We start from the raw sequence: 24075 nt of genomic DNA, 5'->3' as shown, positions 1-24075 counted from the left end.
CTACAGGCTGAGGACTGACTGGCTAAGGGGCAGTTCTACAGAAAAGGACCTGGGCCTTACAGTGGATAAGAAGCTGGATATGAGTCAGTAGTGTGCCCTTGTTACCAAGAAGGTTAATGGCATATTGGGCTGCATTAGTAGGAGCATTGCCAGCAGATTGAGGGAACTAATTATTCCCCTCTATTCGGCACTGGTGAGGTCATATCTGGAGTATCGCGTCCAGTTTCAGGTCCCTCACTACAAAAAGGATGTGAACAAACTGGAGAGAGTTCAGCAGAGGGAAAAGAAAATGATTAGGGGGCTGAAGCACATGACTTATGAGGAGAGGCTGAGGGAACTGGGGTTATTTAGTCTGCAGAAGAGAAGAGTGAGGGAGGATTTGATAGCAGCATCCAACTACCTGAACGGGGGTTCCAAAGAGGATGGAGCTTGGCTGTTCTCAGTGGTGGCAGATGACAGACCAAGACAGTCTCAAATTGCAGTGAGGGAGGTCTAGGTTGGATATTAGGAAAAAATGTTTCCCGCGGAGGGTGGTGAAGCACTGGAATGGGTTCCCTTAGAGGTTTTTACGGCCCGGCTGGGATTATTTAGTTGGTGTTGGTCCTGCTTTGAGCAGGGAGTTTGACTAGATGATCTCCTGAGGTCTCTTCCAACCCTAATATTCTACGATTCTAAGGTCCAGAGTGGTAAACTTCCAGGCTGAACAAGGCATATTATTGATGGTGACACTAGGATTGAAGGATTATATCACATAAAAAAATTGTAAATAAAAATGTAATCTGATCTTGAGCTTCCTGTTGTCTTCTGGAAATGCCCCTGGGATCCCCGCACTCCCCAGCAGCAGTGAAAGGAGAAACCCCCAGCACTGCACATAGCTCCAGGCTGATTCATCAGGGGTGGGGGAACTGAATTTTGCTGCTGAGCAGGGAGCCAGGGCAGGTCTCTGGGAATCAGGGTGCCCAGCCTGACCCAGCTGCTTCATTGCCCCTGGGGGCCCTGCAGGCTTAGACTGTCCCTGAGGCCAGGCAGCTGTTCAGGGAGCTTTCTTGGTGTCACTGGCAGGGCAGGAACGTCCCACTCTAAGGGCCTGAGTTCAGCCATCTAGAAAGAGGGAGCAAAGCTGCTGCCTTTCCTAACAGAGCTCCGAGGCCGTGGTTCTCAGCCGGGGGACTGGAGGCCCCTGGGGGCAGTGAGGTGGGGGGGGTTGCCAAAATAAACCAGAGAGCAGGGCCGGCGTTCGACTTGCTGGGGTTCGGGGCAGAAAGCTGAAATCTGAGCCCTCCTGCCTGGAACTGAAGCCAAAGCATCTTAACTTCATGGGGGCCCCTGTGTTGTGGGGCCCTGCACAATTGCTCGGCTGGCTACCCCCTAACGACAGCTCTGGCTTTTAATCTACTGGGCGTGCAGAAGAACAGTCGTCGTGGCACAGGTGGGCTGTGGAGTTTTTATACCATGTTGGGCGGGGGGCACAGCAAGAAAACAGCTGGGAACCCCTGCTCCAGGGAATCCTGGAGAATAAAGACTCAGTCCGACTCAGTGCTGCCAGCTCTCATGATTTTGTCGCGAGTCTCATGAGAATTATTGTTTCCTTAATGCCCCAGCTCCTGGAGTCAAGTGGAGATGTGATTTGCTCTTAAAGACACAGAACCTTTCTAGCCCTTGTGGCTGTGGAGAAAGCTACAAAATGTCACCCCAGGGCACCCTAAAGGCTCATCAAGCAGAAGGCAAATAAAAAGATCCCCAAATCTATTAAAATTACATAATCTCATGATTTTAAAGCCAATCTCATGATTTTTGGTGAGCCTGACTCAGGGTTTTTGAAAGTTAGGGGTCGGCCATTCTGCAGACAGAGCTGGGCACCCTCCTTCATACCCTGCACACCCAGACTGTCCTAAAGCAATAACTCTCTTCTCCTTCCTGCCCCTTTAATGCGGCTGGGAATCCCCATTCCTAGACGTGCTTTTCCACAGACACTGAATTCCCCACAGGGCTGTTCTGGGGACAGGACAGATGGGGCAGTAACTGCACATCACCCCTTTGTGACTCGCAGGGACAGCAGCTCCAAGCTTGGCTCTAGGGCCCCCCAAAGCACCTGTGGGAGGAGATAGTTCAACTCCCATGTCAGGGGCTCCTGCTGCCTGGAGGTGACCATCTCCTCACAGCCCTTCCTGTCACAGAGACACTCCCTAGCCCTCCCCCTGACAGCCCCTCCCTTCACACTGACTCCCGCATGGACCATCCCCATTACAGCCCCTCCCCTCACAGAGAAACTCTGCAGCCCCGCCCCGCCCTAGGAGCTGGACCTGCTGCTGGCCGCTTCCGGGGTCAGCGTGGTGTCAGAACAGATAGGGACTAGCCTGCCTCCCAACGGGACTTTTAATGGCCTGGTCGGTGGAGCTGACCAGAGCCACCACGACCCAGTGCCTGACATTTTGAAAACCACTGCTCTATGGGATACAGCCTCTCTGTGACACTGACTGACCAGGGCTCATCTCTGCATGTACCCAATAGGGAAGGAAAGACACTGAGGCCAGAAGAAGATGGGCAGAAGGAGTCAAATGAGGCTAGACCAGAATAGAGGAGATTTTCTGCCTGTTAAAATGTGCTGGATTCTCATCACTTAAAAAAAAATCTTCATTTGGGTTTGAACCATCAGCCTTCCAGTTACAAACCAAAGGTGTTAACCACAGATTCAGGTAACTGCCTATTTCCCAAATGTGTCTGGAAGCACCTACAGTGGTGCAACTGGATAGTGCAGGGAGAAAATGCTCCTGTGGGTTATGCATTCAGGCCTCACCCAAAGATTGGTTTTTCATTAGCTATGTAGCTTCCCTCACTTACTTTGTCTCATTCACATGGAAAGTGCCATACGAGGGTGATGAGAGTAGGTTCTAAACTCTGAAATGTGGAAGTTGGCCCATAGATTGGGATAAGGGGTTTGAAGAGAAAAAGCTCTGAGTATAAAACCAGACAGTCTCCAGGGGCAGGTTCGGTACAACACCTCAACAGGGAGCCATTCGGGGCAGGGGGTTTCACTCCCTCTGTTCAATGTCCTGAGAGGTATTTTAAGGTGAAGATAACGCCACGGCTAACAGGTGACTGGCACGTCCTGGGTTAAAGAAAGGAAGGGACTTGGGTTAATAGTCGGAAGATTTGCGTTACCGTCACTGTCTGACCCCCCTTCAGTTCGGAGCAGGTGTGTGCGTTGCTGGGTGGAACGCACAGACTCCTTGAGAGCAGGTGCAGCTGTTTCCATGGCAGAGAGCCTGGCACTTAGGACACTTTCTACACTTGCTGTTTTGAAGCAATTCTATAAAATAACGGTGGAGCTACAATGTCTGGTCCAAAATTTCAGGGCCCCCCCCCAGTGCAAAAATGCTATTTTAGGCTCTAAACAGGAGGCTTCCAGCACTAAGACACCTGACCAGAGAGCTTAATCGGGGGTGTAAGAGCTGCTGACTCTGAGGGTCCTGGGCTAAATCCACTTGCAAGGGGAAGCGTTTTGATGTATTTGATTGATAATGAGTAAGGCGATGATTTTATCACGGGTACTTTTAGTAAAAGTCATGGACAAGTCACAGACAGTGATTTTTTTTGTTTCTTGCTCGTGGCCTGTCCATGACTTTTACTAAAAGTACCCGTGATTAAATCGTCACCTTACTCATTGAATCTTGCGGGTTGGGGGTGACCAGGGGGTCTGCGGCACCAGCTGTGGGGGAAGGGAGTCCGGGGGGCATGTGGCACCAGCTACTTGGGGAGAAGCCCTGGGGCTGCACTGCCACTCCAGCTGCTGCTGGGGGGGGAGCCCCAGGGGGCCAGTCGCTGCTCCAGCCACCCTGGGAGTGCTGCCGGGAGCCACTGAGCTGTGGGCACTCCTGCCGCTCTTGGAACCGTTGCTCAAATGGTCCCCAGAACCAGCAGCATTGGCCACTGCTTGGGCGATCCCTGGGGCCAGCTGTTTGGGTTGCCCTGGAGTCAGCCACAGTGGTCGCTTCAGAAGTCACAGAGGTCGCAGGAAGTCACAGAATCTGTCACTTCCACCACCTCCGTGACAAACATGGATCCCTAATAATGAGACAAACCCCCTCCCTGCAGTGACTGCAGTTCCTGGACGAGAAGAGCAGAATAAAAAGTGAAGAGAGAAGGAAAAAGAGAGATTCCCTGTCACCTCTCTCCCCTGCTCCCTCCCCTCTTGTATTCTGTAACCCCAGCTCACTGGGTTCCCTGTGCTGGTGCCATGGGGGTGACACTAGAGTTCTGTGGCTTTTTGGGGGGTGGGGTCTCTTCACTTCTCAACATTTCACACAAATTTGACTTTGGGCTGAAATTTCTCCCTTGAGGCCTCTCAGTCAGAGCTGTACCCCACCCCCTTTAGTGTGTGTGTGTGTGGGGGGATAATTGGGGAGTAGGCAGAGAAGTTTCCCATAAAGGATCATATTGTTCTGGTGACAGGTTCTGACCTGGGTCCCATGTCCTCTGACACAGGATAATGTGCAGAACATGGGAGCTCTGGCTTTTCCTATAAGCTGCAGCCTGTGAGTTACTGGGAAAGGGCAGGGGGAGAGGGAGCAAGAGGAGAAAGGCAGAGACATTGGAGAAGAAGAATAGGGGGAGAAGAAAGAGAGAACAGAGAGACAGTAAATGATTGAAGCAGAGCAGGTGTCCCAACTCAATCTTGCTCATCACAGGTGTTCAGAGAGACAGGTAGTTGTAGGGTTTCCACAGCATCAAGTCTGAACTTTGATTCTAGCAATGTGAGTGTGACGTTGCACCCCATAATGGGAATATGCTTATGAATGTATCTATGAAATAACTGGAATATGTTTTATGCTACATATGCCATGTAACATATCCCTGTAAAGGTTATGATCTACTGAATACATTTATCCTATTTGTATGAATGTATCATTTTTGTATTTGAAGTTATGAATATTGGCTGTGTACTTATTTTAAGTAGCCTCAGTGAAGCAGTTGGTCAGCTTCCTGAGAAAAGACTATTCTCAGTAAGTGCCCAATCATGAAACACTTAAGCCAACAATGAACTCAAAGACACCAATCCACATCTGAGCTTGGGGATTCAGTCATGCATGGACATGTGACTTGCCCAAGTGACTCCTAAATGCCATCTTGTAGCTGGGATTGTACACAGGGGGAGAGGCAGGGAAGTCCACCCACAAGAGGAAGTCTATTTAAGCCCCTGGAAACCCCTCCATTTTGTCTTCAGGTGGCTCAAGAGATAGCCTCTCCACCCCCAAAGGATACCTGAAAGAAACTGGAACAAAGGACAATAACCATGGGGGTGTCAGTGATTGCTGGACTGTAGCCTGATTTAGGGTGTACTAATAATATTAATTTGGATAATATGGGAGTTTAATTTATTAATTTAATTTTTATTCAGTTTTAATTTATTATAATAATCAAAATTTTTTTTGACTTGCCAATCTGTTTGATCAGAAGATAAAAGTTCTTGTCCTGAATCAGGCGTCACAGAATTTATAAAGGACCCTCGGTGGTATGACAGGAAGCTCACGCTAAGACAGATACAGCCTTAAAGACTTTTTATTAAAATCAATAATAGTAATGTAGACGGGCCGGACTCACCCCTGCGGCACCTCCTGCTGGTGACTCCGGGAATTAGCTCTGTTCCAGCATTGGAGCGCCCTCTGCAGGCTGGTGATCCACCTGTCCTCAGGCCCCCGTGTCCCTCCCTGGACCTGGTGCCCTTTTACATGGGGGTGCTGCCCCCAGCAGTAACCCCTTTCTCTCAGGGTCTCCCCTCCTCAGGGAACCCCCACCCCACTATCCCCACTTTGCCTCAGTGTTGGCCATTGCCAGTCATTCTCTAGCCCCACGTCCTGGGGCAGACTGCAGTATCAGCCTACTCATCATAGGCAAAGGGGTTTGGATTTGAACCTGCTGCTTTGGCCTACCCCTGGGCTGCCCTCTGCAACCCCAGTACCTGTTAGCCCAATGCTAGGCTGCAGCCTGGGGCTTTCCAGGCTGGAGCTCCCCAGTTCCTCAGTCTTTCCCCAGCCCTGCTCCACTCAGGTACCTGGTCTAGTTCCCTGCAGCCAGGCCCTTCTCTCTCTCTGAAAGCAGAGAGAGACTGACTGCTTGGGCGTCTGGCTCATAGCTTCTTATAGGGGCCAGCTGGGCCTGACTGGGGTGTGGCCCAGCTGCAGCCACTTCCCAATCAGCCCAGCATAAAAGCTGCTTTCTCAAGCCTCGGCCCCTTCCCAGGGCTGTTTTTAACCCCTTGAGGGTAGGAGCAGGTAGGACCCTGCTACAAATAAGTAAATGGTAAAATACCCAGAGTTACAAAGTTACAATTGCATTACTGCTATTCAGAAGAGACATATGATAATATAGTACGATATGCAACAAAGCTCTGGTTAATATACTCACACCCTTCCTTGATAACCTGGTGGTAAGAGACACAGGACCAGCCTTGCAGTTCAGGTTTCTCAATTCTTGAGTGAGGGATGCAGTGCTTAGAAGAAATCTAATGCTAAGAGCTATCAACACTAAATTAGGGTTTCAACTTAAATCAAAACCTAATAAACAAACTAAGAATAAAACTTAGGGAAACTGAGCTTAGCCTAGTTCCCTTGAAACTTAAAGTTTCAGAAGAATGAGTACAGCCTACTAATAGTAGCAGTCATCGTAGACAGAATAGATAGAGACAGAGAATAAGTAAAATAGAAATGATAGAGCGGAGTAAGTAAGAATGGAGTAAAGTGAGAAGTGGAGATACTATATTGAGGTGGGTCACTTCTTTTATAGGGCAAATGCTGGAAATCCTTCCTCTTACGCCCAAATTTCATTCCTCGCCCACAGAAATGTTAGGGTCCACTTACCCCAAAGGCTAATATGTATGTGTGTATCGATGACAGGAATGTACGCACATCAGTCTCTTGTGGTGTACTTGTTAAGTTTGTGGGTACAACATTGAAAAAAAACCTATGCCATTCTCCATTGTCTATTGTTCTAAATAAAAGGTCATAGACATAGATACTTTATTTGGGTATAAGAAAAACAAGATAAAAGGTCAACTTTGCTTTTCTGGGTACAAAGGGCACAGGATATAGCTATGCTAACTTTGATTTAGCTTAATATACAGGATATGGCCTGTAGGTCTCTTGCATTACAGCCAAACTTACTTTTAATATAAATTTATAAACCTATTACAATAAACCAAATACTTAATCTATAAGAAAAGATCTATATACAAGCAAGCAGGTTAGTCCTATAGGCCACAGGGTAGAAGGAGGCTGGTCTGTAAAAGAAGCTTACTGGACTATCTCTCAGGGTGAGGTTTTCATCTGTAATCACTTTCTTACTGTATTAGGCATAGACTTGCATGTTTTATTTTATTTTGTTTGGTATGTTACTTTGTTCTGTCTGTTACTACTTGGAACCACTTAAATCCTACTTTTTGTATTTAATAAAATCAATTTTTACTTATTATTTAACCCAGAGTATGTATTAATACCGGGGGGAGGGGTAAAACAGATTTATTTGGGGTTTGGACCTCATTGGGAGTTGGGTATCTGGGTGTTGGAGACAGGAACACTTCTTAAGCTGTTTTCAGTTAAGCCTGTAGTTTGGGGGGATGTTGTTCAGACCTGGGCCTGGGTTTTCAGCAGGCTAGTGTGTCTCACTCAAACCAGGCAGGGCATTGGAGTACCAAGCTGGCAAGAAAGCAGGGGCAGAAGTAGTCTCAACACTTCAGTTAGCAGTTCCCTAGGGCTTTTCTGTGATCCAACCCATCACAGTGAGTTCAAATATCCAGGGGATCTCCACATACTTGATCTCTTCTCTTCCCTCCCTTTTTAGTATTAATTTTTATTTTGAAGTGTGCGCTTAACCATGATCTTCTCTTTCCCTACCTGTATTGCAATTTTGGATTTATTTTTATTTTGCCTCCCTTTTGTTCATATAATTATAATTAGAACAGCAAAGGAATCTGCAGCAGCAAAAACTGACCCCAAACCTTTCCTCATCATGCAGAAACATCATACATTCTGGGTCCTGTCCCAATACCTGTGATGCATCAGTTTGCATCCCAGAAATCCCTGTGCTTCCATCCACATTTGGTGCCATCTTTCAATGTTTTTATACTGCACGCTATGTCTTCCCTTTTGGACTGTGGGAATGAAGCCCGAACTGCTGAGGAGTATGCTGACAAGTCTCACCAGCATGTCACGTTTAGCAGTCAAGTTATTCCTTAGGATCCAACGTGACAGTGAGGGCTCCGACGATGATATTGACTTGAGTAATGCATACAACATGAGTTTGCTTGTGGCATTCACAGACATGCTCACCGCCGTGGAACGCCGCTTTTGGGCTTGGGAAACAAACACGGAGTGGTGGGATCACATCGTCATGCAAGTCTGGGATGATGAGCAGTGGCTGCAGAACTTTCGGATGAGAAAAGCCACTTTCATGGGACTGTGTGAGGAGCTCACCCCCACCTGCGGCACAAGGACAAGAGATTGAGAGCTACCCGGCCGGTGGAGAAGCGAGTGGCTATTGCAATCTGGAAACTGGCAACTCCAGACAGCTACCGATCGGTCAGGAACCAGTTTGGAGTGGGAAAGTCGATAGTTGGAATTGTGTTGATGCAAGTCTGCAGGGACATTAATGGCATCCTGCTCAGAAGAACCGTGACTCTAGGTAACATGCACGACATTGTGGATGGCTTTGCACAAATGGGTTTCCCTAATGGTGGAGGGGCAGCCATACTGGGTGAGACCAATGGTCCATCTTGCCCAGTGCCCTCTCTTCCAACAGCGGTCAATGCCAGGTGCTTCAGTGGGAATAAGCAGAACAGGGCGATTATCAAGTGATCCATCCCTTGTCGCCCATTCCCAGCATCTGTACAGATGTGAACACGCAGACCACTTGCAGCTACTTAGAATCATAAAAGATTAGGGTTAGAAGAGACATCAGGAGGTCATGTAGTCCAACCCCCTGCTCAAAGCAGGCCCAACCCCAACTAAATTATCCCAGCCAGGGCTCTGCAAAGCCAGGCCTTCAAAAGCTCTAAGGAAGAAGATTCCACCACCTCCCAAGGGAACCCATTCCAGTGCTTCACCACCCTCCCAGGGAAACAGTTTTTCCTAATATCCAACCTAGACCTCCCCCACTGCAATTTGAGACCATTGCTCCTTGGTCTGTCATCTGCCACCACTGAGAACAGCCTAGATCCATCCTCTTTGGAATCCTCCTTCAGGTAGATGAAGGCTGCTATCAAATCCCAACTCAATCTTCTCTTCTGCAGTCCAAATAACTCCAGTTCCCTCACCCTCTCCTAATAAATCACATGCCCCAGCCACCTAATCATTTTTGTTGCCCTCCACTGGACTCTCTCCAATTTGTTCACATCCTTTCTGTACTGGGGGCCCCAAAACTGGATGCAGTACTCCAGATCTGGCCTGATCAGTGCCAAATAGAGGGGAATAATCACTTCTCTCGATCTGCTGGCAATGCTCCTACAAATGCAGCCCAATATACCATTAGCCTTCTTGGCAACAGGGACACTCTGCTGACTCATATCCAGCTTCTCATCCACTGTAATCCCGAGGTCCTTTTCTTTAGAACTGCTGCTTAGCCAGTGGGTCTGCAGCCTGCATGGGATGGGATTCTTCTGTCCTAAGTACACGACTCTGCACTTGTCTTTGTTGAACCTCCTCAGATTTCTTTTGGCCCAATCCTCCAATTTCTCTAGGTCACTCTGGACCCAATCCCTCCCCTCCAGCTCTTGGATTCTTTACATGCTTTCACAGAGGGAAGAGCACATAGGGCAGCGTTTTAGGGCTATTTTGATTCAGGGAGCTATGTTATAGGGTGCTTTCCCTGTGTGGATTTGATAGGTGGATCAACATAGATGCACATTGTGACCCTTCTCAGGGTTCTGAGGGCTGTGAGTCTCCTTCTTGCCACCTGCCACTAGTAAGAGGGATTTTTGCAGTTGGCAGCTGGATGTTAGCGACCAAACTCACCCAGCCTGTCAGGCAGTCAAGCACCCTCCTCTGAGCCACAGCAGCCCTGACAGTTGACAGTAGAGATATCCTAACCCGAGTTCCTTCAATATGTCCCACTCTGGGGTCCAGCTCTGATCACTAGATACTCAGAGAAATCCCAGATCTTCTCTTCCCAAAGCAGTGGTATATCTCCATTTACCAGTTTTACTGTGGACCACTGCTACTGTATCACACACAGCACTTGAGTACAGTTATTGAACAAACAGAAATTTATTTAACCAGGGATAGAGATTTAACAGAAACAAATGTAAGTGATGGAAACCAACCATTACCAACTAAACAAAATCACAAAATGTAACCTACACTTTTTAATAGTTACCTTTCCTATCTAGAGTAGATTCTCACCTCACACTTCAGTCTATTGCAGTGATTGCTAGTCCCTAGGAGCCAGGGCCCTGCCATTCATGAAGCACCACTGGTCAGTAGGGATCTCCTTGGTGAATGGACCCAGAGTGTTTTTCTCCACCCTGTTATAAACTGAATCAGTCTTTTGTCTTTATTCACAGAAAGGTCATATTGTCCTTTTCACATCACAGGGTTTCAATCCATAGTTTGTCTTTAATGGTTTTCCATTGGCTTTTCTGGGTTAATGCAATGGTTGACAATGGAGCAAGGGAAAGTGACAATTCCCTCCCACTGGAATGGGCCATCCCCACCAAGACCAGTGATTGGAGTGACTCAGTTTCATGACAATACCATATGCACATATTTTTCCATGTGCTTACATTACTCCTTAAATATAACTCATACACACCTCTCTCAGTGATTCGGAGTATCAATAATTTACAAGCTTTCAGTAGATGTCTCACTGCTATGCTTCCCGGATAAATATCATAAAATCAGTGTATTCGGAGTGGCAAGTTTGTCAGGTCTGAGGCAGGAGTTGCTTGTGAATAACCGTGACCCCTTTGCCAATTGTCACACATGCATTGAACTATACTGTCATACCCTGATATAATAGAAAGGCCAGCACAAAAAATAGAGAAATGAACATTAAGATACTAAAATGACAATGGTTGGAACTCTCCATTTCTCTCAGTCTTTGGATTGATGGGCACTAAGAGCTTTGTAACTACTGTTGAGGAACTAGGTAATCGGAGAGCTGGCTCAGTCGTCCGTACTAGCAGCTTTCTCACATACAGGGAGATGGGTCAAACTTGGAATTGATGTCATGACTTGCTTCCCATAGGGGATCAATCTGTCTAAGGCTGTGTCTACCCTTCAAACACTGGAATTATTCTTCTGACAACCTAACACTGTCTACACTGGTGCTCAGGTCACATTAACTATTTCTCAGTGGAGTGGATTTTTCACATGCCTGAGAGATGTGGCTATGTCAACATAGCTTTTCAGTGTAGACCAGCCTTTAGATGGTTTTTTGATATGAAAGGCAATGGACTTCAGCCTTTTCCTTTATATTGATGGTTGATGATTGCAGCCCCCTTATCAGCTCCCCTAAGTTCCCTGTGCTGCAGCTGCCCAGCAGGCTAGCAATCAGCAGTTCAGCTGTCCCTCCCCCACTGCCATGTGCCGTTCCTGTCCTCTGCCTTGGAGCTGCTCCAGACTCCTGCTTGCTGTGCTTGCTGCCCCCTGCTCCTGCACCCCACTTACCCCTTCTCCATATAGAGCAGGGAGGGGACACAGTGGAGAGAGACAACGAGCTTGGGGCAGCAGCTGCTGTCTCAACTTCCTGATCCACTTAAAAAGACAATGCACTTAAGAGTGGGTCATCTTACTTAAAGGGGCAGTGTGCATCTGTCTCTCTCACCTGCCCACAAGGTGTGTGTCTGTCTCTATCTGCTATGTGTCTCCTCTCCCTCGTGTTCGTGCTATCTTGTGTGAGAGACTACAGTAACAACGTGTTAACCCTTGAGTGCTCAGCTGAGTGCTAGTTCATCATTTAGCAGCAAGGCATTCCCTGGGAAATATCCCTCCCTCTTCCACCCACTAACATCACCACCTCAACCAAGCTTCACAATCATCATAGCTGTGAACAGTATTGTTTGTTTTGTGGAGGCCAAGAATTAATTAATAAAGGTTTGAAGGGATCTTAATGTATGTTAGCTAATATAGCAGAAGTTAAGATGTGACCCTGCATGCTGTGAGATATGTGGTACACAGAGAATTGTGTGAAGAGTCGTTACGACCTTGTGAATTGCAGTCTTGTTTTCTGTTCTAGTATTGCAGACAAATAAGATAACGAATAGGCTTATGTATAAACAAATGCAAATGTTTACTTCTACTGTCTCCAGGTTTGCTAGCCACTGTCTGTAAAAAAGGTATAAAAATTGTTATGATTGTTTACTAATTGAGAGAGATCCGTCCAGGACAAGGGGCAACCCAGTTCCTGACACTCTCTCCCTCTTGTGTTCACTAGAGAAATAAATAAAGTATTTTGATTTTGCTGCACCCAAACAAAAAGCGAGAACTTAGTTTTTCTTCGACAGTTTAAAATGTATACTGTGTGTATATCTATATAATATATATTTTTTTGTCTGGTGAAGTTTTTTTCCCTGGAACCTAACCCCTCCTATTTACATTAATTCTTATGGGGAAAATGAATTTGTTTATCATTGTTTCACTTAAAGTCCATTTTCCAGGAACATAACTACAACGTTAAGCGAGGAGTTACTGTACACTCTCTCTCACACACATTCTCCCACCCTAACCTTTGGAATGAGGTTTTCTACCAGAACTCCTTACACTACAGGGGGTAGATTATATCAAATTAACTCTTCAAGATTAGCCATCATTTCCTGTATAACTAACAAAATAAAAACCAAGATAACTTTCAGTTTTCCAAAATAATTCAGATTATCACACAATTAGTCTCTTACTCTTTAACTAATAACTTCACCTAAAATTTCATTTTCATTGGTAACAAGAACATATTCAAAGATCACAAATTCTTGTCGTATATGTTAGTTTTCTTTTAATCCCCATTGCCAACAACTGAACCTTGGCTCAAATTGTGGTTTGTCCCAACGTAGGTTCCAAATACTTCTGTAAGTTCATATATCTCAGGATCTTCTGCCACGTGTGTTGGTGGAAGGGCTCTCCTACGTTGGAATGTTTGCAGCATGAGGAAAAATACCTCTCTTTTCACACTTTTTAATCTTTCAAAGTAGAGAAGTAATGTAAATGGATAAAACACAAGAGAAAACTAAGGTCTGGTCTACACTAAAGACATTTATTGGGATAACTATATTGCTCAGGGGTGTGAAAAATCCACACAGCTGAGCAACGTAGTTACACAGCCCTAACCCCCTGTGTAGATAGTGCTACATCAGCAGGAGAGCTTCTCCTGCCAACATAGCCACCGCCGCTTGCAGGGGCTGGACTAATCACATCCGACTGGAGAGATCTCTCCCATTGGCTTAGAGTGTATGTAATAGTAGTGCTATAGCAGCGCAGCTACATCGGTGCAGCTGCAACAACAAAACTACAGAATACACGCATATTGAGCCCTGATTCTAAAGTCTGAAATTGGAGCCTGACAAATTCATCATCTCGTTGGTTACCATCATTTCTACAGCCTGAAAGTCCTTGTTACCCAATCAAGCAGCCAGTTTGGGATCCATGGGGAAGGAATGTCCTATGAAGCTCCCTCTCTTTGGATCCAAACTGTGAAGGATGATTGTTCTCAGTCTAACCCTGACATCCTTTGGAACTGTAATCAGTGACACTGAACTAGGAAGTGGAGTTCTACAGACAAATTTTCTTGGGTCATCGGTCACCATAGCTTCCTTTACTGGGGTGAAAACCAAGAACTGAGTGTGTACTCTTTCCACCCTAGTTCTTTCCAAATCCTTGGCCTTGGTTAGGGTAAATTTACACTTCTCTGAAGAAGAATCCTTTACAAAACCACTTAAAATCTCAGCAGTGTTAATGAGGAATCGCTTCCGGAAACATGCCCAGCTTTTCTTTAATTCGGTGGCACAGCTCCAGGCAAGGAACTGGATGCAGGCCTGGATCAGAATCTCTGTTAGTTATCAGAGCTGGAGATTCTATTCAAAAATTGCTATTTTTCTGAAGCTATTACATTTCAACACTGGTTTCATTTTATACACATCTTTAGCACCTACAAAGGATAAATTCAACAAAACCCCCACTTCTATTTCTCAACATCTACATCATGAAGGGCTGCATTTCCCATACCATAGGATTAGCTAGGAGAGATCTTCTGTGGGGCCTGGGTTACAAATGCTTTGGGAACCAAACACATGGGCATTCTGCCTAGTTCAAAATCACTTACCATGGAATTCTCTTCCCAGATCATCGGAGACAATATTGACTTCAACAATTGAACTACACTGTGATCAGATGCACTTCCTTCAATTAGTTGGGGTTCTGCTGTTGTTCACCATTTCCGAGTGGAGATTTTAAATCACTGCTGTGTCTTTGTTAGCATGTCCAGTAAATTGGAGAGTTCTCTCCTGTTGACAGAACTGCACTTCAGCTTTCTCCACGTCATCATGGAGGGATGGGGAAAAAGCAAAGGTGAAGTGATAAAAGAGGACCTTATCAAATGGTCATTTATCTTAAAGTCTCCAATAAATCTGAGCTACATCCTATCAGACTGAACAAATATCCAATTGGGTGACCAAAGAGCCTCCAGGAAAGATAGAAACCCACATCACAGAGAGAGAGAGAGAGAGAGAGAATACATGACAATGAGTGTCAAGTGAAATTCCAGAGCAGGTTACATTTGATGACTCAGAATCAGGAGAAGAGATTCTTCCATCACAGTCTCCTCTGATCCATTCAAAGATACTTCACTCAGCACTGTGTCAATAGCCAGATATGTTATTTGCAATTTTTTTAGTATCCTAGCATCCCCATAATGAGGGGAAAACAGTCACCTTGCCAGAAGTGGCTTTACCAATAGATGGAACATGGGATTTAAACTCCAAATGATCACACTGTGTTCAGGATCCATTTGAATTCCCCTTCTTTGATACTTTCATCTCCAGTCACAGCGACTGATATAGGATTAAAGAAGTCAAAGCATCATCTCCAAGCACAGACAATGGAGAAAGCTTCATCACATGACACTTTGAGAAGTGGATGGATAGAATGTGATGAAGATAAACTCTGCCTGGCTCAGGTAAAAGGTAACAGTTCTGCAGTGATGGGGAAGGAGGGAATCTCTGAGTCACCCCATCTCTTCCAGTGCCCCTACTCCTCTTCATTTACATGTAATTTGAAAAGTTCCCAATAATACTGCTCTTCAGCACAACCCAGAGCAACGTGAGAACTGGCAATGATACAATCTGTGTCATTGGTGACTCTAACAATAACTTTGCAATAGAAGGAATGGTATAAATGTGACACTCCCTGGTTCCTCATAGGAAGGGCACACTCCAATTACTTGTGGGATTATAGAAAGGACAAATAGGTCCACCTCAAAAGAGGGAAAACTGCAAAAGGCAAAAATGGCCCACTCATCTGGACAAGCTGAGGGATAACAGTGCTGCAAACAGTTCAAACAGCTTCGAAAGTTAGTATGTGGGAATAAGGAAAAATATTAAAGAAAAAAAAATATTGATAGCCCTAGAGGTTTTTATGGTGTTGATCTCCCTTGCAGATTGTCTGATGGCTAACATGGGCTGAGTTCCAAGAGAATGTATTCCCATACTCACTGCATTCATAGGGCCTATTCCCTGTGTGGATTCTCTGATGAACAGAAAGGGTTGATCTGTGAGTGAAGTTTTTCCCACATTCACTGCATTCATAAGGCCTCTCTCCTGTGTGGATTGTTTGATGACTAATAAGGTGCGAACTGCGACTGAAGGTTTTCCCACACTCATTGCATTTATAGGGCCTCTCCCCTGTGTGGCTTCTCTGATGAAGAGAAAGGGCTGATCTGTGAGTGAAGTTTTTCCCACACTCACTGCATTCATAGGGCCACTCTCCTGTGTGGATGCTCTGATGACTAATAAGGTGCGAGCTGCAATTGAAGGTTTTCCCACACTCACTGCATTCGTAGGGCCTCTCCCCTGTGTGGATTCTCTGATGGTGAAAAAGGCGTGATCTGTGAGTGAAGCTTTTCCCACACTCACTGCATTCATAGGGCCTCTCCCCTGTGTGGATTCTCTGATGAACAGAAAGGGCTGAGCTTCTAGTGAAGCATTTTCCACACTCATAGCATTCATAGGGCCTCTCCCCTGTGTGGATTCTCTGATGGTGGAAAAGGCCTGATCTTTGAATGAAGCTTTCCCCACACTCACTGCATTCGTAGGGCCTCTCTCCTGTGTGGATCCTCTGATGAGTAATAAGGTGTGAGCTGCGATTGAAGGTTTCCCCACACTCACTGCATTCATAGGGCCTCTCCCCTGTGTGGATTCTCTGATGTTGAAAAAGGGCTGATCTTTGAGTAAAGCTTTTTCCACACTCACTGCATTCATAAGGCCTCTCATCTGTATGGATTCTCTGATGTTTAGAAAGATGTGAGCTGCTAGTGAAGCCTATCCCACACTCACTGCATTTGTAGGGCCTCTCCCCTGTGTGGAGTCTCTGATGAACAGAAAGGGCTGATCTGTGAGTGAAGTTTTTCCCACACTCATTGCATTCGTAGGGCTTCTCTCCTGTGTGGATTCTGTGATGAGTAATAAGATGCGAGCTGCGATTGAAAGTTTTCCCACACTCACTGCATACATAGGGCTTCTCCTTTGTGTGGATTTTCTGATGTTGAAAAAGACCTGATCTCTGAGTGAAGCTTTTCCCACACTCACTGCATTCATAGGGCCGCTCATCTGTATGGATTCTCTGATGTTTAGAAAGGTGTGAGCTACTAGTGAAGCTTTTCCCACACTCACTGCATTTGTAGGGCCTCTCCCCTGTGTGGATTCGCAGATGAACAGAAAGGCTTGATCTGTGAGTGAAGTTTTTCCCACACTCACTGCATTCGTAGGGCCTCTCTCCTGTGTGGATTCTCTGATGTTTAGAAAGGTCTGAGCTGCTAGTGAAGCATTTTTTGCACTCACAGCATTCATAGGGCCTCTCTCCTGTGTGGATTCTCTGATGTTTAGAAAGATCTGAGCTGCTAGTGAAGCATTTTTTGCACTCACAGCATTCATAGGGCCTCTCCCCTGTGTGGATTCTCTGATGCTTTTTAAGGGCTGAGTAGTCACTTAAGTTTTTCCCACACTCAGTGAATGTATTTTTTCTCTTTCCCATGAGGATTTTCTGCTGTGTTGTGGTTTCCTTGAGGGCCTTCCGAGTTCCCCGACAGGAAATAAATGTACCCACTTTCTCCCCTGGTTGGTTTCCCTGCTCTCTTTCTGGTCTGTGCTGAATCTCACAGGATTTTCCCTGCTCATGATTCCTTGACACATTCCTTTTTGATCTTTGCGATAATTCTCTGTGTTTATCCACTTGCTCAACATTTTCCTGCTGAGAATTCTGCTCCTCTTTCTCATGTACCATTGCATCACCTGCTGTGATAGAGACAAAAACCTCAAACAGGGATGGAAAGGAGAAGACCAAACCAAAACACATGCTGGAGAGAGATCAAATAAAAATCAGGAACTGCACTCCCCCAAACTCTACCCCCAAATAGGAGAGAGGAGGGGATCAATTCAGCCTTCACATCCCATCCAAATTTGCAGGGGGTAGGGAGGCAGCTACTGCCTGGTGTCTGCTAGGATCTACAGGAAGCCATGAGCTATAGTTACCCTGAGGATACGACCCCTGCTAGGGACAATAATGAACTGAGAGACCTCCCAAGACTTTGTAGGGCATCCCAGATGTTTCCTTCAGGCACTTACAGATTCTGAGTTGGTTTAACGTTTCCTCACCTGTGCAGGGAGCTCTCAGGATATCTCCTTCCTCTGAACCCTGGAGGTCTGAGACCCATGGCTCTTCCCCTTGTTCCAGCTGGGAGAGCACATCAGGTTGGGAAACTGGAAACCCTGCTCAAATGAAAGAAAACAAAGGAGTTCAATTGATTTCATAAGACTTTATCATAAAAACATTCTATTAATTTAACTTCAGTGCTTAGTGTGACCTGGTGTGTCTGGGGCAGTCATCACTGAAAATGCCAAGGTTAGGGCAAGCTGAAAAGGGGAGAGCAGATGCTCCCAAAACTGCTGCTTAACACTGAAGTTAAACTCAACGACCAGTCACAAACTGTGCTTTTCATCACCCACACTGGTGATCAAGAAGCTGGAAAAAAAAAATCACACAGCCCCCTTTATTGCATTCCAGTTCTCTGATTCCCAATCAGCACCTAGGTCCAGTACAGTGAGAGATTATTTAAAAACTCTGCTCACATAAACAAAATGTTCTGACCCCCAAAGGGTTAGCCATGTTACCAGGTCAGTATAGGTTTGGATCTTACCCAAAATACCATGTTGCCAGCCAATCCTTTAGCAACTAAACTAAAGGTTTATTATAAAAGAAAAGAAAGAAAGAAGGGAGTTGTTAAGTGGGAAAGCAATCAGATACATTCAGAAATCTATATATTAGGTTCTTAGCAATATTGGTGAGTTGCTGGCTTGAACGTCTGTCTGGACCACGTCCACAGTTTGGATGGGTCATTCAGTCCTTTGGTCAAGGCTTCAGTTTGTAGAGAAGTTGCTCCAGAGGTAGGAAGAGGGATTGAAGACAAAATGGAGATGATGCAGTTGCCCTTTATATTCCTTTTGCCAAGTGGCTTCTACTTCCTGTGTCCCAAACACAAGCTTCACAGCACATGGCATGGAAAAGCCTTGGAGGTCTCAGTACAGAGGCATATCCCTGCATGTCTTGCTGTCTCAACAGCAGGGGCGGCTCTAGCTTTTTTGCCGCCCCAAGCACAGTAGTCAGGCAACCTTCAGTGGCTTGCTGGCGGGAGGTCCGCCGGTCCCACAGCTTTGGCATACCTGCCGGCAAATTGCCACCGAATCCACAGGACCGGCGGATCTCCCGCAGGTGCGCCACCAAAGGCTGCCTGACTGCTGCCCTCGCAGGGCCCAGCAGGGCGCCTCCTGCGGCATGCCGCCCCAGGCACGTGCTTGGAGCGCTGGTGCCTGAAGCCACTTCTGCTCAACAGGTGTATCCCCTTAGTCCCTTCCACAGGTTCATTATATAGCTGATGAACCTGGATGGGCATCAAACATGCTAGGCAGTGCTGATACCAATATATCTGGGGGTGTCACCCAGAAACTCTGCACAAGTCTGGAAATACAGATATACCCTACATATCTATAATTCACAATACAAAGGTATTGTACATAGAAACAAAATTATCATACCTGGAAAATCATAACATTTTCACTGACACCTTACATGGCATATCTAGAACGATTCATTGCAATTTTTTCATATTGGTATTAATAATAAAATAATAATAATATAAAGTGTCTCACAATTCCATAGTGTCACACTTAGTAAACCAGTGAATTCCCAGGACCAGCTCCCCAGGTCCTTGAAGATGCCAAACTCTGTGCTTATGAGGGATTGAAATACCCACATATCTGCTGGGAACACACACAGACAGACACTGTGTCAGTCTGTACTCCTATGTTCACTCTTCTAGAAAATTATGACCAATTTTGTACATAGTATGGCTTGTGAGGTATCATTTGAAAACACATAATCTACTGAATATATCCTCCTGTTAAAATGTGTAGCAACACTGTATGTAAAGTTATGAGATTTTACTGTATTATATTACTGAAAAAGTTACAATTCTGGGGAACACCCACAGAAGAGTTCCTCAGAGACAGCTGGTCAAACAGCCATTCTCTGGCAGGGGGAAGGTGTGAAGAAGACATTTACAGTCAATCACAGGGACCTCTTGAAGCTTGTATCTCCAACAGACAGCCTGTCACCATGACTCAGCTGAGAACTGAAGTTGTTTCTAGTACAAAGGACTGAGTTATAAAAAGGGGTGAGGAAAATGCTTGAGACTCTCTCTCTCCCCTTTCCCTCTGCTCACGACAACTCCAAAAGAACAGAATTGGGGGGATAGCTCAGTGGTTTGAGCACTGGCCTGCTAAACCCAGGGTTGTGAGCTCAATCCTTGAGGGGGCCATTTAGGGATCTGGGGCAAAAATCTGTCTGGGGATTGGTCCTGCTTTGAGCAGGGGGTTGGACTAGATGACCTCCTCAGTTCCCTTCCAACCCTGATATTCTATGAATCCTGGCTGAAAGGAAAGCCAACCTGTTTGAGCATATGGTGAGAGAAACATTTCCTTCTAATCCATTTTAGCTTATTAACTTAGATATTAGTTTGTGTTTTATCTTTGCATTTCTTTTGTAAACAATTCTGATTTTTATGCCTCATTACCCATAGTCACTTAAAATGTTTTTTTCAGTCATTAATAATTTTGTTTTACTGCTTCATCTAACCAGTGTGTTTGGAAGAAAGTGTCTTGGAAACACCATTTGGGATAACAAGGCCAGCATGTGTCATTTTCCACTGATGAAATGACAGACTTCATATGAGCTTGCATTGTTCAGTAGTGTGCTGGACAGTGCAAGATTCACATTTCTTGGGGAAAGTCTGGGAGCAGAGAATCTTCAGGGGTTCTCCGGTAGTGTGCTGTAATTTGTGAGTCACTGTCTAGCAGCACTCAATACTGTGTGGCTGGGAGCAAGTTACATGCTGGAGACTGTGTTAACTGCCCCGGAGTGGCTGTTCTCACAGTAAAACAGTGGAAAAGGCACCTCAGGTTGGAGAACTGAGGGGATGTCACGGAATCCCTGGGCAATGCTCTGGAACTGCTCCCCACAAAGCCAAGACTTTGAGGAGCCTCCTCTCCCTCGGAGCAGACTGTCTTCAGGGCAAGAAGCTCACACGTCTTCACCTCCTGGGTATCTCCTTGGAGCATTCAGCATCCTCTGCCCCTCCGTGCGCTTCCCACAGCGTGCCCGCCCCAGCAGGGTCCTGGGAAGCCACAGGGTCCTGCACCCCCACTTTGCAGTCAGACGTGACTCTCAGCCAGCCAGTAAAATAGAGGTTTATTCGATGACAGGAACACGGTTTAAAACAGAGCTTGTAGGTACAGCGAACTGGACCCCTCGGCCGGGTCCATTCTGGGGGGCCGTGAGCCAGTCCCCCACGTCTGCACTTCACTCCTCGTCCCCAGCCAGCTCCAGACTGAAACCCCCTCCAGCCCCTCCTCCTCTGCTCAGCTCCTTCCCCGGGCCAGGAGGTCACCTGACCTCTTTGTCTCCAACACCTTTAGCATCCCCTTGCAGGGGGGGAAGGGCCTGGCCATTAGTTGCCAGGCAACAGCCAGGAACTGAGGCCCCCACACAGTATTCAGAGGGAACATTAAGAACAGCCCCACTTCGTCACATCTCCCCCCCCCCCCTTCGAGACTGAACTGAGTGAGGTCACTTTAGCCAGTGACCTGGGGAAGTTCAAACCCACCACAGTTCCCATGGATGCCCCAGCATCTCTCCCATTCCTTGGTGGGGGTTACACCAGGACATTCCCATTTCAGGTTCTCCTGTGGGTCTGTTGTGCTTGATGGCGCTTGCAGGCTGCATGTGGGAAGGTTTATGCGGCCTGTGCCCTTTTGCCACCCCAATACCCCAGGGTTTTAAACTGGGATTGGGTCTTTTCCCAGCGCTCCAGTTTGGAGGGCTGCAATTTGGGCTCTTTTGGTTAAGAGCCCCCATCTTGGCCTTGCCTGCCTCCCCACCAGGACCTCCCAGCCGATATCCTGGAGAACCCCAATGACCAGCCAGCCCGACCCCTCCTGGGTCTGCACAGGGATCCAGGCCATTAGCAGGGCAAGGGGCTTCACCCCGGGGACCTTCACCCAGGTCCCACAGCCCCTCAGCATCTGCAGCTGCACCACCCGGGGCCTGACAACAGTTCTCTCTGTCCCAGGGTCTCGCCACCCCAGGCGTTTCTCCCCACTGACCCCTGGGAAGCCCCCTATGCCTCTCCGCTCCACCATCGCCAGTCCATGCTGCTGTTGCTTCTCCTGCAGCTTTTTCTCAGGCTCTTTGATCTCTCTCACAGTCCTCTCGATCTCTCAGGCTCTGCTCCAATCCCATTCGTCTCCGATCCGCTGATGGGGAACCCAATTGTGAAGACCCTCATCTGGTTGGGGACCAGACTCTCGGGAATGCCTGGTTGCTGCTCCCAGATCCTCTTGTAGCCCAATCTGGGTCAGGAATCCACTCCTCAGAGCGGTCCTCCTCCTCCAACTGCACGATTAACTGTGCCTTGTTGAACTTCCCAATGTGTAACCCTCTCTTTGTGCACAGGATCACAATGTCCTTCTTAAGGAGATGGTGATAGGCCATCACTTCACCGTTCCCAAGTTGCTCTGGACTCACAGGCCTGCATGCTCTTAGCTCCCCCATGGTTTCCAGGAAGAACTCCTGGTGTGCCAGCCCTTCTAGTGATCACCACCTCTTTGCCAGGGTCGAGCTGCAGACTCCTCTGCCCCTGGGACTGCTCCTGCAATCCCCAGGGGAACCCTGCTACTGCAAAAATCCTTCTCTTTCCCAGGGTTGAGCTTGCTGCAGTCCTCAGGGGGACCCCGTTACTCCAACAGTCCTTCTCGCTGGTCACACGCTCCCAGAGGTTAACTGCCCCCTGAAACCGTCCCTCTCTGAGCCTTCAGCACGCCTGGTCCTCATTATCCCACCTTTGTTTTACTGCTCCCCAGTCACTTACTGCAAGCAGCGCCATTCACGGGCTGCAGTACATCCCACCGCTGCAACCAGTTGTCACGGAGTCCCTGGGCGATGCTCTGGAACTGCTCCCCACAAAGCCAGTCAAGACTTTGAGGAGCCTCCTCTCCCTCGGAGCAGACTGTCTTCAGGGCAAGAAGCTCACATGTCTTCACCTCCTGGGTCTCTCCTTGGAGCATTCAGCATCCTCTGTCCCTCCGTGTGCTTCCCACAGCGAGCCCGCCCCAGCGGGGTCCTGGGGAAGCCACAGGTTCCTGCACCCCCACTTTACAGTCAGACGTGACTCTCAGCCAGCCAGTAAAACAGAGGTTTATTAGATGACAGGAACACGGTCTAAAACAGAGCTTGTAGGTACAGCGAACTGGACCCCTCGGCCGGGTCCATTCTGGGGGGCAGTGAGCCAGTCCCCCACGTCTGCACTTCACTCCTCGTTCCCAGCCAGCTCCAGACTGAAACTCCCTCTAGCTCCTCCTCCTCTGCTCAGTTCCTTTCCCGGGCCAGGAGGTCACCTGATCTTTGTCTGCAACACCTTTAGCATCCCCTTGCAGTGGGGGGGAAGGGCCAGGCGACAGTGGGTCAGCCAGGAACTGAGGCCCCCACACAGTATTCAGAGGGAACGTTAAGAACAGCCCCACTTCGTCACAGGGGACACACCTGTTCCAACAGTCCAGATTGTACTGTGGGTAATGTCACAGACACTCATTATGACAGATCCTCTAACATGTCCCAGAAATCAAAGACTCCAGACAGAGGGCAAGTCTCCCTGGCACTGCTTCTTGCTGACAGAGAGGTTCAGAGACAGAGAGAGTCCTGGGGAAGCTGGGAACAGGAAGCATGGGCTGGTGGGGTTCAGTGGAGAAAGGGAACAGGAAGGGCAGGGATATCACTGAATGCAGGATCTCAGCAGTGCTAGATGTCAGGATAACACAAGTGCAGCCCATTGGAAAACATAATCACAACTATACATACAGAATGATGGCATCTAAATTAGCTGTTTCCACTCAAGAGACGGATCTTGGAGTCATTTTGGATAGTTCTCTGAAAACATCCACTCAAGGTGCAGAGGCAGTCAAAAAGTGAACAGAATGTTGGGACTCATTAAGAAAGGAATAGATAATATAACACTGCCTCTATACAAATCCATAAAATATCATATTACCTCTATATAAAACCATGGTACGCCCACATCTCAAATACTGCATGCAGATGTGGTCACCCCATCTCAAAGAAGATATATTGGAATTGGAAAAAGTTCAGAAAAGGGCAAAAAAAAAGATTAGGGGTATGGAACAGCTTCTCTATGAGGAGCGATTAAAAAGACTGGGACTTTTCAGCTTGGAAAAGAGAGATGAAGGGGGAGGATACGAGAGAGGTCTATAAAATCATG

General features: G+C 47.0%; 1 protein-coding gene across 2 annotated transcripts in view; it reads right to left on the bottom strand.

Moving 5' to 3' along the window:
* LOC123356634 (zinc finger protein 665-like) overlaps positions 1–24075 on the bottom strand; it is a 638684-nt gene that overhangs the window by 608111 nt on the left and 6498 nt on the right. Inside the window, exons 1-2 of one of the 2 annotated variants that reach the window (XM_044999991.1) lie at positions 15983–17356; positions 15457–15907 (exon numbers count right to left, since the gene is read on the bottom strand). In XM_044999991.1, coding sequence (XP_044855926.1) covers positions 15600–15907; positions 15983–17225 — 1551 coding nt within the window. In that variant the 5' untranslated portion in view covers positions 17226–17356 and the 3' untranslated portion in view covers positions 15457–15599. Of the gene's footprint in view, positions 1–15456; positions 17357–24075 lie in introns of those variants that run through there. The other variant, XM_044999990.1, reaches the window with a different exon arrangement.

Source organism: Mauremys mutica, chromosome 26 (genome assembly GCF_020497125.1).
Source record: "Mauremys mutica isolate MM-2020 ecotype Southern chromosome 26, ASM2049712v1, whole genome shotgun sequence".
Lineage (NCBI taxonomy): Eukaryota > Metazoa > Chordata > Testudines > Geoemydidae > Mauremys > Mauremys mutica.
The sequence above is the reverse complement of the archived record's forward strand: the minus strand, read 5'-3'. Positions and strand labels throughout refer to the sequence as shown.